The sequence below is a fragment of the Palaemon carinicauda genome, chromosome 6, assembly GCF_036898095.1.
Source record: "Palaemon carinicauda isolate YSFRI2023 chromosome 6, ASM3689809v2, whole genome shotgun sequence".
Classification (NCBI taxonomy): domain Eukaryota; kingdom Metazoa; phylum Arthropoda; class Malacostraca; order Decapoda; family Palaemonidae; genus Palaemon; species Palaemon carinicauda.
Window position 1 is genome coordinate 123,323,688 of NC_090730.1, and position 17,500 is coordinate 123,341,187.

Below are 17,500 nucleotides of genomic sequence, written 5' to 3' on the forward strand. Positions count from 1 at the left end.
GTCTGCCTAAGTCTACCGACATCTGCCTGGTAGCTGCCAACGGATATGCGATGCCCACCTACGGTTACGAGAACCTCACATTATCGTTTGGAAGTGGCAAATTTAATTAGAAGGTTCTCGTTGCTGACGTCACATTGCCAATCCTCGATGCGGATTTCTTCTTTTATTTCCACCTTCTGGTCGATGTCGCCCACCGACGATTGATCAATACAGACTCGTATTTGTCAACACCTCTTCAACCTGACCCCTCCAACCTTGCTCTCAACATCAGCGCACCCACAGATGCCTACACCTACCTCCTCACGTTGATTTTTTCGCCCAGAACTTCGCCAAACGCCCACGACTCCTACCAAACACGTTATCTATCACCATATCAAGATGGCGGGACCCCCAGTCTTCGCCAAATTCAGACGTGGCACCGGATTGATTGGCAGCCGCCAAAGAGACGTTCACCGAAATGGAAGAAATGGTCCTTTGCCAAAAGACCTTCCGCCCATGGTCATCACCCTTACACATTGTCCTGAAGAAAGACGGCTGACTCCATCCGTGTGGGGATTACACGCGTCTGAACATGCAAACAGAACCGGATCACTACCCCCTCCCAAACATTGCTGACGTGACCTCCTACCCGCAAAAGGTGAAGGTTTTCTCCCTGCTTGACTTCCTGAAGGGTGCATAGGCACCTGATAATACATCAGGTGCCTATGAACCCAGAAGACATCCCTAAGACCGCCATCACCCCTCCCTTCGGTACATACACCTTCAATTACTCCTGTTTTGACCTTTGTGATGCTGGGGCTACCTTTCAATGTGTAATGAATGGCATCTTAGGGGACCTCCCCTTCTTTGCATGTTACATGGACAACATACTTGTGTTGTCTTCCTCAAAAGAGAACACCTCCTTCGCCTGCGCATCTTGCTCGACTGCCTACAACAAAACGGCCTTGTTATCTAGTACGACAAGCGTACCTTTGGCACCAATGAAGTGTCGTTCTTAGAACACCGCATCACTCCTGAAAGAGTCCATCCCCTCCCTAAGAAGGTAGTAGCCGTTCAGAGCTTCCCCACCGCCTCGACCGTCAAAGCGCTGCAGGAATTCTTAGGCATGATCAACTATTATCACCGTTTTCTGCCAACCATTGCCGCCACTCTTGCTCCCCACTACTCCTCCCTCAAGGGTGAGCCAAAAGACCTGAAGTGGGGTCCCCTTCAAGAAGTGGCCTTCTGCAACGCAAAGAATGCCCTATCAACCACTGCTGCTTTCACTTTTCCCGTTCCACATGCCCCTCTCCTTCTCTCCACCGATGCCAGCGACGTCACTTTTGGTGCAGTATTCGAACAGGTGGTCAATGGCTCATCCGGCCCATTGGCCTTCTTCAGCAGAAAACTGTAAAAGGCAGAATCGGGTTATTCTACCTTCAATCGCGAATTGCTGGCGGTGCACTTGGCTGTCCGTAACTTTCACCATTTCTTAGAAGGTAAGCCCTTCGTTATTCGCACAGACCACATGTCTCTGGTGCACGCCTTCATTTGACAGTCTGGCGCCTGGTCCGTCCGTCAACGCTGACATCTCTCCGCCGTGTCTGAATACAATTGCACCCTTCAACACGTCCCTGGGAAAATGAATCTCGTTGCCGATGCCCTGTCAAGAAACACGTGGGCTGCCGTTTAACTGGCATTGGATTACAAAGCCTTGGTTGAAGCCCAACGACTGGATCCAGAGTATCAAGCGTGTAGGACATCCTGCACATCCCTCCGTTGGGAAGATGTTCCCCTTGACGACTCCAACACCACCCTCCTCTCTCCTCTGTGATGTCAGTACTGGTAGACCTCAACCGTGGATTCTTGCTCTCATGCGCCGACAGGTATTTGATTTCATTCACGGCCTTTCACATCCTTCTCGCCGTTCTACTGCACACTTGCTGAAGACGAAGTTCATTTGGTACGGCATTAATAAGGATGCTAAGGATTGAGTCCGTGCCTGTACTTCTTGCCAAACTTCCAAAGTACATCGACAGACAGATTCAGGAGTGGGCACCTTTCCTCAACCTCAGCGTCGTTTCGCTCACATTCACGTTAACGTTGTAGGTCCCCTACCTACATCACAAGGACATCGTTATATATTTACCGTCACCGACCGCTCCACTCGTTGGCCTGAAGCCATTCCCATGGAAACTGCAATGTCCGCCTCATGCACATCTGCCTTACTCTCAGGATGGATAGCAAGATTTGGTTCCCGAGCATATTACTTCTGACAGGGGTACCACTTTCACCTCTCAATTATGGACATCATTAGCGAATCTCCTGGGCATCACCCTACATCAGACAACGGCCTACAACCCTGCTGACAATGGAATGGTTGTACATTTTCATCACATCCTCAAAGCAGCTTTGATGTCCTTCTGCAAGGACTCCAACTGGCTTACTCAGTTTCCCTGGGTCATCCTGGGAGTAAGGACCACTCCTAAAGACTCCCTGGACATCTCGGCAGCTGGAATGGTATATGGCGACCCGTTGGTCATTCTTGCCAAATTTTTTCTTTCTGCAACCTCCTCTGACGATCTCCAGTGCATACGTTATGTCGTGAGAAAATTTACTCCATGCCGCCAGACTCACAAACCCCCAGCGAAGCATCACATACCAACAGACTTGCACTCTGCAACACAAGTCTTCCTACATAATGACACTAGCAAGCCACCGCTAACACCCCCTTACACGGGCCCTTTCCTTGTGATCCGGAGCAATCCGAAAGCATTCCTACTAAACATTCGAGGCAAAGAAGACTGGGTCTCCATTGATCGTCTAAAACCTGCTTATCCCCTATCTAATGATCCGCCTTCAGTTTGTCTCTCTAGATCAGGGTGCCCTATATAACATGTATAGTATGTCATTTCTAGGGGGGAGCCATGTACCAAACTTGAGTCACATGTTCGTACATGGTAACAACTTTTCTTTTTTGTATATATTATCCTTTGTATCTTCGCTCTCCCCTCGCACTGACAGCAACTTGCATGAACCTGTCTGCCTATATCTCATTGTTAACTGTTAATATAATGGGTGCCAGTTGGACAAGAAATAGCATGTTGTAGTTTTTGGCTCATCACAAACTTCAACCCCCAGGTGCCTTCGCGGGCAGAGTTCACATCCCACTAGTCAAGGGCATCTCAGATGTCCCGGTATTTTTTTTTTCCCTTTTGGTCTTTCCGTAGTTGCCTACAATTTCTTTATATTAATATGCGTTTATCTTGAATACGTTTACTTACCCATGTATATATATATGCATATATATAGATGCATTCACGCCTATATATATATATATATATATATATATATATATATATATATATATATATATATATATATATATGTATATATATATATATATATATATATATATATATATATATATATATATATATATATATATATATATATATATATATATATATATATATATATATATATATATGTGTGTGTGTGTGTGTTTGTATCTCTCTCTCTCTCTCTCTCTCTCTCTCTCTCTATATATATATATATATATATATATATATGTATGTATATATATATATATATATATATATATATATATATGTATGTATATATATATATATATATATATATATATATATATATATATATATATATATATATATATATATATATATATATATATTTTACACTTGTATACATATACACATTTAGCATATATGCACATGTAAAAGTATATGCAAACACAGCTATAAATACATATTTTACATACCAATATATATATATATATATATATATATATATATATATATATATATATATATATATATATACATACATACATATATATATATATATATATATATATATATATATATATATATATATATATATATATATACATACATACATACATATATATATATATATATATATATATATATATATATATATACATACATACATACATATATATATATATATATATATATATATATATATATATATATATATATATATATATATATATATATATATATATACATATAAGTGACTATAATGCATACAATTATACATAAATGTATATGATGACATTGATAAGAGAAATAATATCACACATATATAATATTAGGTATGTAATTCTTTGAGAGAAACCAGGTGTCGCTAAGATCAAGTCTGATTAAAGAAATTATGATTTATGAAGCTTGCTCATTTCTTTGGATATACAGTAAATACACAGAGTTGCTACATTTGATGTTCTATATGTAAATTTATCAAAACTTTGCTTCTTAAAACTGGACTTTTTTTTTTTTTCAAGAGCTCTATTAGATTTACGATATACAATTTGCTACTGTCAGTAGAGTTCTTTGTTAGTTCTGTTTTTATTTTGTTAATATTGCACTTACCTGTTACATTAACGTTGAAATATCTTGGAAAGTGTTTTATGGCAATGAAAGTAAGATTTCTTTTGCATTATAGTGTTTGTGCGGTTCTTAATGCATCATCTAATACAATTTCGAGGTACTTTAATTTCTAGCCTATAGTCATGATCTCCTTTGTTTCAATATCAATATTCTAAGGGTTGCAAACTCATAACGTTCTCAAAAACATTGAAGTCAACATATTTCCTAACTTTATTACTTTGGTATGAGTAGAAATGCACATGCGCAGATATGTTGGTTGGTTTTCTGTCTACATTAAACTTGAATCTATCATGTTTATACGGCAATCGAAAAGAGGTAAACTACATAAGACTACAACTATTTCCCAACTATACAGTACAATTTATTGATGGCACTAAACCCTTCGATCTGCCAAAAAAGATATCCAAATTTTCATTATATGCTCGCACATATTGTATTGTTATCAATATAGCGAAACCATTTTTCATTATCAGATAAAATACTACTTAGGATTCTGCTTGAAATAATTCATATATAGGTGTTGTTCAATACTGGACAAAAGAGGTTTCGTATGACCATAAAAAAACGTTTGTGTATATAATTTCCCATTAAATCAAAATTTTTAATTAATTCTATTTCGGTACTATTACAAAATGGTAAAATCAGTTATTGATTCTGCAAGGTATCATATAGAAATTCTGACGCACCATCTATGGTAACTTTAGTAAATAATGATAAAACGTCATAACTGACAAGGCTACCTAATATGTATTTAATTGACGGATAGGTTTGCTTGAAGCACATTGGTGTTACTGACTAATGCACACACAAACAAAGCCACGCCAACACCTTATGAAAATATAGCAGACACCTCACACGTCTCAAACTATCGACCTAACCGCGCCAGGACTCCTCTCTGCTGAGAGGGACGACGCTGGTGTCAAGTACAACACAAAAACATATGCTAACGGGGTCTAAGCGATGTCAAGGAGGGTAGCCGATCGGGACCACGGTCTACCCGAAAGCCAAAGCAAAGTCATTCAAAAAGAAAACAACTGTGCTTACGCCATACAAATGGAAAAAAAGGCACGTTAATCAAAGATGAATGATTTAATTTGCTAATGGAATCTAATTTTTTTTTTTTACATTTGACTCTGAAATGATGCTAACCAAAAGATTAAAGATATTAACTAGGTATTTAGATAAGTTTTATGGTGGAAAATTCGTAGATCTAATTATTATGCCTCGGTTTGGAAGAACCCAGGTCTATATGGCTGAGGACTATGAAGCATAAAGTTGGAGATGATAAATGGAGAAGTATTAATTTAGGAGCTGAAGACAAAGGCTACTGGCTAAATCTAACCGACGCTCTTTGCGCCAATAGGCCAAGGAGGAGATGATTATGATGGTGATGAATTCGATTATAAACAGAGATAGGAGTTGATTCAGAGTCCTATTTCTCTTTATAGCCAAATCGGTATTATTCTCGCCTGTCATTCCGAGTTTGACTCGGCAGGGGTTCTAATCCTTCCCATGCCATAAACTCTTGCCATGAGATTACGGCAATTTTCCATTTGGTCTGTGATCACGAGGCAGAGCGAAATCGATATTAATAATCTTTTGAGGCTTATTTGAAGTTATGATGGAATTGACATACACACAATATTCTAACAACATGTAAGAAAAAGAAATATACATGGGCAGGACATACAATGAGAATGACAGATAATAGATGGTCATTAAGCATAACAGAATGGGTCCGTAGAGATTGCAGAAGAAGCCGGGTAGGAAGAGAAGGAGATGGATTGACAAACAAAGAAAGTTTGCAGGTGTGGACTTACATAGTAAGAGCATTAACAGACGCAGGTTAAAGGGCATGTCTGAGGCCTTTATTCTGAATTAGACAAGTAACGGCTGATGGTGTATATGTACAGCAGACACACACATTCATATATATATATATATATATATATATATATATATATATATATATATATATATAAGTGTGTGTGCGTGCGTTCGTGTCTCTCTGTGTACGTGTATATGTTTCTATATACTGATGAAAAGATGAATATATATATACATATGTTTATATATGACAATATGTATGTATTAATGTGTATACTATCGTATGTAAGTATGTATGTATGTATATATGTATATACATAACTTATAAGCTGTGCGCAGGAGCCATTGTTCAACAGTTTCCATTGCTTAAATACGACGACTGTTATGTGTTCCTGATATGGGGAAGTGTCTCATATACCCTATAAACCAGAAGCCCTTGAAGAATATGTAAGACAACTGTGCTTGGAGCAGAATGATGAAGAATTTTCTAAGGGCTAATTCAATATGGAATAAAAGATGTGGGACAGGGATGTGTTTTAGTATTATCAAGTGTTATGAGAAAACTAATTCTACACCATTTTCACTGAAAGACATAACGGAAAATTCAGTGAACCTCTTATTAATAAATTAACTTTCGATACAATTGACGTTCATCTTATACATTCATCACAAAATAGCTGAATTACATCGGGCTAGCTAATATTAGAACCAATATTGGAATGATTTGATTTTACATAATGAAGTAAAAGGCTATTTTTCTATCTATAATTGTCGTTAAAGTAATCTAAATTTATCTTTTAAGTCCATATGATATTCCAGGTTATACAACTAATTTGCACAATGTGAAAAGACGTCAATGACCCCATATACCATTACCTTTAGCAAAGATTGAAAATCTATAAAGTGATTATCAAGTTAATTTACGTATTTGTGAACCTGTATCTTAGTACAGTATATTGTTCAAGAACTTATCTTTTTTTTTTTTTTTTTTTTTTTTTTTTTTTTTTTTTTTTTTTTATACGGAAAGAGGCATAACTTTTTCCCCATAAAATTTCTTATCTATAGATATGCATATACAATTTGGTTTATATATGAAAGGTATTGCTTATATATTTATGAACAACTGTAGAGCTTGGTTGCCAGCTAGCTACCAGAATACTATTATGTAAACATTGGAAAGGAAGACAGGGGCGGAGGAGTGAGATATAGCCATGATTATTTACAAAGGAAATAGGAATGCACTGCAATTTGAAAATAACCTAGTAATTTATAGGCCTGAGATATTTATAATAAATTTGTAGAAGGTATGGAAAAGTTAAGAAAATTTGTTAAGATAGATCATTTTAAGTTCATTTTCGTTCCAGGACAACTATATTTGAAAAACGATGCAGAGAAAAATTATACTAGACATATGAGGGTCTTAGGTAGTCCTTTGATAGTGTTGCAGGACAAACTACCAGAAAGGCGCAATGTTGAAGAATTTAGATTAAACGTTGTTGCTTATCAAGAATTAGTCCTCAAACTTTTACTCTGAAGGAAGCTAAACAGATGGAATGATAAGGTCTACACTGGCAAGATGTAATTTGCATATTATCTAGTATTATAAGCAAAGTCAGAAATGTAAAAATTCTCGAAAGCTTGCAGAGTGGAATGGAGAGGATTAAAACTTCAACTTAGGCAAATTATATCTTAGGTTATGGCGACTGGAAAGAGAGCAAAGAAAATGTTATCCAGGAGAGTGGCCTTATGGATGTTGTGGGAGTGGTGTGAGGGTAACGACGGTGATATGTGTAAAAGATGTCATAAAATATACCTTTCAAGAGCATATCTCGGAATATAAAGGTGTCGTAGGATATATTTTTCAAGGCCATGTCTCGCAATATATACAGTATATAACATTTCTGTTATAGGGAGGCACAGTCGACTGCGAAACAAGTGTTGTATAGAGAGGCTAAAGAGGACTAGTAGCATATTGGATAAAAAAAGTGGATTGCTTAACTTCTGGTACATAAAAATTAACTTGACAGTGTACATCGAAATCTGATGTCTGTTTATGGTCTGTTCTATTTGATTGAGCAAACTTATGGCCGCTAACAAAGGCAATGTAGAATATTTTACAAAGGCCTGACCATAGAATACGAAGATTTATGACCAGAGTAACTTATCTGATGTCCAGTTTCTGGATAACAGAGATATGAAATTATTTGATGGTTTGGACGAGAAGAAGGATAGGAGCGAATAAAAAAAAGTGGCATCCGTGAGGGTAGTAAGAAGAATATTAATACTAAGTCACAAGAAATTAATAAAAAATGTAAAGATAAAGACCTAAACCTTTGGATAATAGGGGCGTTAAAAGCACAAAGACAGGTTAAAGCAAAGCATAACTAATTTTACGTCAAATTGTGAATAAAATGCAGATGTATAACTCCGAATCTTTACCCATTTACGTTGATCATGGTTGTAAACATTACATTGACATATACACATGCACACACGCAAACACACACAGACACACACATATATATATATCTATATACATTATATATATATATATATATATATATATATATATATATATATATATTATATATATATATATATATATGTATATATATATATATATATATATATATATATATATATATATATATATATATATATATATATATATATATACATAATTCTATAGATACATAGTCGCAGGGGAAGGGTAAACACAACCATTTGTGATATCTGATGGCAATGAATATTCATATATATGTATATATATATATATATATATATATATATATATATATGTACATATATATATATATATATATATATATATATATATATATGTACATATATATATATATATATATATATATATATATATATATATATATATATATATATATATATATATATATGTATATATATATATAATGTGTGTGAGAGAGAGAGAGAGAGAGAGAGAGAGAGAGAGAGAGGAGAGAGAGAGAGAGAGAGAGAGAGAGAGAGAAACATTTTCACTAAAGAATACAATTCGAGGTAAAGTGTGCATTTTGTAAAGATTTCCAGTCTTGGAAAACTTACAAGACAAAAAAAAGGGCAATAATGTTACATATAAACCCATTCAACACTATGAACACCCTTTTCCCATTATGGTAGAAAAAGAGCCATTATGTATCTTGTAATGTAGAACTAACATTTTGAATGAAAAGAAGATAATGTTGCAGCCAGATAATGAGCAGATAATGTAACCTTAATGGAAAATAAGAGCGGACAGTTTGTTATAAGATTTTATCTCGGCAAGACTGGAAATAGAAAAAGAGCGGTAATGTGTTGAATACAAAGCGTACATCGGATGAGTTGAGGAATAATATGAGTTATGTTGAATATGAGAATGGGATGAAACAAATGCAAATGTTCTAAGTCGAGGTAGACATTTCAACTGAATAATAAAGATGGCCAAGGTGATCTTTAGTGTAATATTATAACCATAAAGTAAATATGTGAAAATTTGACACCCGTAATGCTTGACTATGGCGCGCTGTCAATCTAGAAATAATATACTACAGGAGAGAGAGAGAGAGAGAGAGAGAGAGAGAGAGAGAGAGAGAGAGAGAGAGAGAGAGAGAGAGAGAGAGAGAGAGAGATTTATGGCATGGGTTGTAGAGAGTTTTGTAAAAGGTAGAGTCATTTTGATGTACCTCATAGACTGATTAAATCTGCCGAGTTTGGAACAAAAATCGAAATGGAATGAAGGTTGTCGGTACCTATTAGCTTCCATCCAGTAAAGTGTAATCCCTCTCATCCATGTGAACAGATTTTTCACATTTAAGCTACATTCTCAGTCCCCCCCCCCCCCCCGCAAGCCCACTTCAATTTGTACGAGACTGATGACGATCGTTTTTGGGGTTTTGAACTGGCCAAGGAATTTGAATGTGTACCAGGAATGTTAATTCTGGAAAGGGAGAGATGAGGCCGGGGCACATCAATATGGTCAATACATTTTGTTTGGATCATATATATTCCAATTCCATTTCTCAGAAATCTATAAAAGTGTTATTTTGGATTTTTTTTTATAACATCATGCATAGTTTAACTAATTAATGCTATATCAAGTTTATTCCGTATCCAGTCACATTTCTAGTTGTCATACAAGGTGGCTATGAATAATGCATAAACTTCACATACTAGGTTAGAAATACCGACTGTAAAAGCATATGGTGATTAACCTTTTTAAGTGGAGGAAAATTTAGAGCTTGGAAAACCATGGCAAAAAGAATTAAGTTAATTGTAATTGAAGCAGACATGAAAGAAGACGTCATTAATAATGAATAAAATTGAAACGATTATTATTTCAAGTTGATAATTTTGGTTATTTAAAAAGTAAGGAAATCTTAATGGATATGAAAAACTTTGATGCAAAGGTTAATAATGAAATGTTAAATGAAAATAGTCCTCAAACGTTTATGATGTATACTAGTGGCTTGAATTTTTAATAAACTTCTTAGATGTGTTCTGTGACTTAGGCTACTCTCATTTAGTTCTCCGAGTTCTAATAAAAGACGTATTTATAATTACTGCAAGCTTTAGCAGTTGAATAATAAAATAAAAGAAAGAACATGGACAATCGAAGGATTATATTATGATTTAATAATGTAATAGATAATGCTATGATTCTGGTTAAATATGAGCTAAGATACATAATTAACACCAGTAAAGCATTATAAATAAGTAGAATCAGAACATCTGTTTCCAAGAGAAGTCTCTGGATAATTGGGCATCCTGTTCTTTTGTCTATAATTCTTAGGTGTATAAATGTTATACAAGTTACTTTGTATATCAAGGTGGAATGAACAAAGCGTTGATATGCACTATATTAAGGTTATATTTTAAACAGTGACGCATTTTCAAATTAAATTAATCTTTTCTATCCAAATCTGTGTACTAGATTACAGATTTAGGATTTTATACTATCAACTTAAGTTTTTCTGTTCAGCCATGGCTACCATGGTGTTTAGCAAAGGAAGCTAGGGATTTGATTCCAGTTTTCGATATTTCGGGGGGGGGGGGGGGGTAGTATATTTCCGTGGATTATTTAGAAATAAGAGAGAATGAATGTAATTTTATAAACCTAGTAACAGTTCTTTGGTCTGTACTGATATTTGGTTACTCCAGAGACTAAATTTTAGGCCATATTAGATGGTTATTTATTGGGTGTGTGTACTAACTATTGACCAAAAAGTGTTTGACTGATCTACAATTGTCTTATAATGATAACAGACAATCTACCTTTTGTTTTAAAGAATCTGTTCATGATTCACCAATGATTTTCCCATTTTCTTAGAATTGACAATTACTGATAATTAGGTTTCAGTTTTGAGCAAGTTAAAATGAGTGAGATGTAATTGTATTTTCTCTATCTAATGACATGACCCAAATGTTTTTTTTTTCACACCAGGTATCAGCTGTTGACCCCGACTTACCACGCACAGTCAACCAAAACATACTGTATTATCTGTCTCCTGTCGAACAACTCAACTTTACCATAGACAGCAAGAATGGGGACCTATCATTGAAAGGAGTAAGTAATAGCTTCTTATTTCAGTATTACCAGTGGCCTCTGTGTGTCTTGTAGGTATATCTATTTGCCCGCCGGCTGCAGAAAGAGTAGAATTAGTCCAATTTTGTTGATTTAAGTGAGATTAGAAGTTGGTTTCTCATTTCTTATCTTGAAACTACTTATAGGAATAAAGGAAAATAAAAGGGCTTTCTTTTGTAAACCATTGAACATCTTTCCTTTTCATGTACTCAGTGTTTAGATCGTGAGGCTGCTAAGAAGGGCATAATGACCTTGTATCCGAGGGCTAACGATGAAGGCGGAAGAGGTCACGATGCTGATCCTGCCACCGTTCATCTGATCATCAGAGATCTCAACGATAATCACCCGCATATACATTCACCTGTAAGTACACTGTTCCATATCTTTACCTGGCGAGCGTTATATTTTCTTTTCCTACTGTACTCATAGAGATGCAGCTCTCCCTCTTCCTTTAAATGCCAATTCTCACCGTATGGTATGTAATGCATTTTTTTCTGAAACTGGATGCTGGCATTTTATCCATTGCACCGTCCAATATTATTTGAACCTCTTTTGCTAAATCCACCACAATAATCATCGTCATTAATATTCTTACATCAGATTTTTATATTTTGGGGACCTGACTCTCAATTTCCTTCCAGCTTGAACACTTTATGCAAAAATTTCCACATGGGTTGCTTTTTTTCCTTGCCCTTTTACTGAGATTTTTCGAGCTTTCATATAATTCTTCTCAATGATTTTCCCATATATACTGGTTTATAGTACTTTGTTCATTTCTCATCAACTGCCGGAACCATCCCCTTCTTTGAGATATTTTGACTATTTTCCAACTCCTAGACGCCCAACCTTTTAAAATCTCTATAATTTTAAATGTATTCCAATAACTAAAGAATTTTTTTACCAACACCTGATCAGATCATCCACCACATTCTGTGCAAGGGAAATCCTCAGCTGAAAGGAATAAGATAATAATTATAAGTTTTTGCAACTACAATCTTTCATCTTGAACACGTGACACCAATGGGATTCCTTGGCAAGATTTTGTCTTAAACGTATTTTCAATCAATACCAGTTACATCTTTGTTCAGCTTGATGCTAAAAACCTTCACCAATATGTAGTATAACTCTAACTATGTATTATGTCGTAACAAACGTGAATTCTCTCATCATTTACTTATAAAATAGATAAAATATGTAATATATTCTCTCTCTCTCTCTCTCTCTCTCTCTCTCTCTCTCTCTCTCTCTCTCTCTCTCTCTCTCTCTCTCTCTCTCTCTCTCTCTATATATATATATATATATATATATATATATATCCATATAAGCCATAAATACTCTTAATGTCAAAATCCTTCAATCTCGATGACAGAGACCCGAGGGCGAATTAAGCTTATGATAATAGTTTCTGGTCGGCTAAGGAATCCAACCCGGACCAAGGAAACTGAGGTTCCAGGGACTTACCACTCGGCCACTAAGGGAGATCTCTCTTGAGGCAGAGTAAATTGGATATAAAGAGATATTGTGGCTTATTGTATATATATATATATATATATATATATATATATATATATATATATATATATATATATATATATATATATATATATATATACAGTATATACGTACATATGCATATTTTTGTATATATATATATATATATATATGTATATATATATTTATATATATACATATATATATATATATATATATATATATATATATATATATATATATATATATATATATATATCCATATATATACATATATATTTATATATATATATAAATATATATATATATATATATATATATATATATATATATATATATATATATATATATATGTATATATATACATATATATATACTATATATATATATATATATATATATATATATATATATATATATATATATATATATATATATGTATATATATATATATATATATATATATATATATATATATATATATATATATATATATATATATATATGTGTGTGTGTGTGTGTGTGTGCATGCAATAATATGTTAATGGATAATGGTTCTTGTGTAGCATACATAATGATTTTCATTGCACGTAGAACAAAATATATAGACTAATATGACAAGATAAAAAACCTTATAAGAGGCGAAAGGTGAATGTACAGTACTTCCAAAATCCGATTAAGTTTAAAAAAGAGTATTGCAAATAGAGAAGTTTGATCGAAATATAATCGGAATATTCATGATTTTGCATACTTTATTTATCTAGGAAAACAGTTACGCCAAAGTCATGGAGAACATGGATCCTGAGGATGTGAAATCGATAACTATAAAGCTCAGCGATGTTGATGGAAGTGACAATGGCTGTCCGTGCACCATGGTGTTTGATCCGGAAACTCCCGTTTCTTGGCTGGAAAAATTCAGTCTTCTTCCTGTTGACGGGTGAGACGCCATTATTCTTTGGATAACATATTGCTAATGAGGAGAAGGAATTTGTTGTTTATTCCACTAACCTTGTAAGACAAGTTTACTGAGTAAACAAGTTCTTGGTGTCTAAAGTTTTATATTCAAAATCTATGAACAACGTTTGTGATGTATGGAAACATGCACCATACTTATTTCTTATTTCAAATTTTCATGGTTTTAATGTTACTAGGAAGTTGTCACTGCAGTGTATATAGTTTTCGATACCTCAAACTAACTTAAAGCTCACATGAGTAAGTAGGGTGTGCTAACAAGAACCTGGTTTTAGTTTGTAATACCTTTATTCATGAATTATAGCCAAAAAGCTTCTCATTACACAGCCTTTTCCTATTTCAGAAAAAAAATAATATTGAATGTATAGTACAGTAGGTTAAAACGTAATTTGTAATAAATGATATCAAAGAAACTTTTACAATATCCTTTGAAAAAGGATGCCAGAATATGGCTTCACTTTTCTTAGCTTGTCTTTTTTTTATTCTGTTTTTATTCATAAATTTTCTTACCAAGGACTTTATGCCATCATTGTTAAATTGTTAGCATTGCTTATTAATTTTTTTATATAGTTAACAATATTGAGGCGTTGTTACTATTTTCTCTTACCCCCTTTATCTTGCTGTAGCTGAGGACAAGACTCATGTCCTTCGATTACCTTTGGAATGCTTAAATAAGGTTATTTGCACAACTTCCCCTTTTTATTGCGAGCTTCCTTCGCGAAATTTCTAAACAGTTATATATTAAAGAAGGAAAACGATTATTCGTTAGGTAGTCATTTAAAAAGTGATGATTTTTACCAGAGAGACGGAATCAACAATGCTCTCGTTTCTCTTTACCTCACAGATTAGGGTCAACGTACCGGCTAAATCCTTTAGTCTCGTTGAACCGAGAGGAGCAGAAGGTGTATCCCCTTCCCTTTGTGACCCAAGACCAGACAGGTCGAAGAGGCATCCGGTTCTTCACCCTAGAGGTCGGGGATGTGAACGACTCTCCAATGTCCAATGGAACAAGCAAAATTAAGGTCTACAATTACCAGGTATTGTTCGAGTTTACGATGTGTTTCATCTTCAATATATGAGAGTTTTTGTTTATTTATTGCGTATTATATTCACTTTTCGACTTTACTTCAGAAGGGGTTTTTTTTCGCACATTGATTCATCACTTCTTTTACCATCAAAATATTTTAACTTTTACATCTCTAATCAGTTATTTTTTGTGAAAAATAAACAATGAATGTATTTTATTTGTTTTTTTGGAATAAGATTGAAGTTACGTTGAGGCACATATTTACAATTTCCTAAATACTTGTGAGCTTTTCTAATTAATTTTTATTCCCAAGATTTCTTGCTTGTCCGTTACGTTGTTTTTCATCCTATTTTATAAGGTATTCTATTAAATTAAATACTTATGATATTAATCAGAAAAAAACTTTACGTTGCCTTTAACAAAAAATATTCCTCACTTACTACATACGAGAGAACACGTAGATGGACGTAAAGTTAAATGGAGAATTAGCTCAAAGTATATTTGTTACTGTTTGAGTCGGAGTTTAAGCTAAAGAAAAGTTTAACTTGAAGTGGAAGGGGGTGGGGGCGGTTTGGCTCTAAATTTAATAAAGACAATTGAGAAAACCCATGAGCAATTGGGTAAGTTTGGAGATACGAAGGTAGAGATTTGTTTTTGTTTTTGAATGAAGGGGAAGGATATAAATAGTAAGCATGGGACAAGGAAATATATTTAATCTGTATGTATAATTATTTGTTTTAATGTTGTGACTGTTCTTGAAATACTTTATTCTAATTGTTCGTTACTTCTCTGGTAGTTTATTTTTTTCTTCATTTCCCTTCCACACTGGCCTATTTTTTCGTGTTGGAGCCCTTGGGGTTATAGCATCCTGTTTTTCCAACTAGGGTTGTAGCTTAGCTAGCAATAATAATAATAATAATAATAATAATAATAATAATAATAATAATAATAATAATAATAATAATAATAATAATAATAATAATAATAATAATAATAATAAAAAGTGATTATTTAGGTTCCAATGAATAAACAGATAAGACCCTGAAAAGGTATAGAGGAGGTTGAATGGGATAATCAAGAAAAAAATAGTCGATAAAAGAGAGAAAGTAATGAGAACAGACAAAAGAGTTTCCGGGGCTGTAATTAATTACCCTACAGGCGAATATACGGAGAATAAAATAGTGAGGATATAAACTCAATGAAAAGCGAAAATAGTAATAAGCTGTCTAAAGTAAGTGTTCTACCAAGACAGTGGAGTTCATATTTTGTAGATTTGTTTAATATGGAGAAGAGGAGAGCGTCAGAAAAGCTAAATAGAAAAATGGGATTTTCGTAAAGTTAGAAATAGTAAATCTATTAAGGACTTGAAGAGATTAAAGACTGCAAAAAATCTAGTAACTGAGAGGAGTTTATGTAAAGTATACCTGAATTATTCAAAGGTTTCTGAGGAAATGTACCTTAAATAGTTTTTATTTTTGTATAAAAGATGAGACTGTAAGACATATTACAAAAAGTATTAGAGAGGTAGAGCTGAGTGGTTTTACATAAGTAAACATGAAAATGAAGTGTATGTTCCGATAGAGTAATTTGAGATGTGTGAAAATAAGTGAAAACAAAGCTGCCTGCTACAAACATGGACCTAGAATTATATATTAGTAAAACTTACAGAGAAGTAATATGGGGTTCAAGGTTTATGATGCATGCAATGAATTTATTGACTCTCATTAAAATTCTCCATGATGGAAACAAAGCATGTTATGATATATTAAAAGAAGAATTAATGGGTTGATAATAAAGTGTTTCTGAGATGTGGGTAAGATATGACTTCATGGCAGTTTAGTAAATTTCTGGATAAAATAATGAGTTAGTCAAGGAGAGAAATCAAAGGGAAAGTAGTGAAGAATGGCAGAATTTCACCATTTAGTGAAAAATCTGAAAAATGTTTGCAAGAGGAGTTAGGAGTTTTATTGAACACGAGTAAAGTTGTGAATAATATTCGAAACCTGGGAAATAGAACAAAGAATATTAACGTTGACTGAAAAAACTGGAACCTGTAAATTTGTGCTAAAATTTGATGAGTAAATGTGTTGGATAGTGGTAGGAGGAAGAAGGAAAAATATTCAACGAATCTAGGAAATTAGCATTGTGTGTGCAAAAACTTAGGAAGAATCTTCAGAT

The 17,500-nt window shown here is 34.0% G+C and overlaps 1 protein-coding gene across 1 annotated transcript in view; it reads left to right on the plus strand.

Moving 5' to 3' along the window:
- LOC137642641 (DE-cadherin-like) overlaps positions 1-17,500 on the plus strand; it is a 506,564-nt gene that overhangs the window by 434,507 nt on the left and 54,557 nt on the right. The window contains exons 22-25 of the mRNA XM_068375393.1: positions 11,692-11,814; positions 12,046-12,195; positions 14,088-14,260; positions 15,140-15,332. Of these exons, the coding sequence (XP_068231494.1) occupies positions 11,692-11,814; positions 12,046-12,195; positions 14,088-14,260; positions 15,140-15,332 (639 nt within the window). The remainder of the gene's footprint in view (positions 1-11,691; positions 11,815-12,045; positions 12,196-14,087; positions 14,261-15,139; positions 15,333-17,500) is intronic.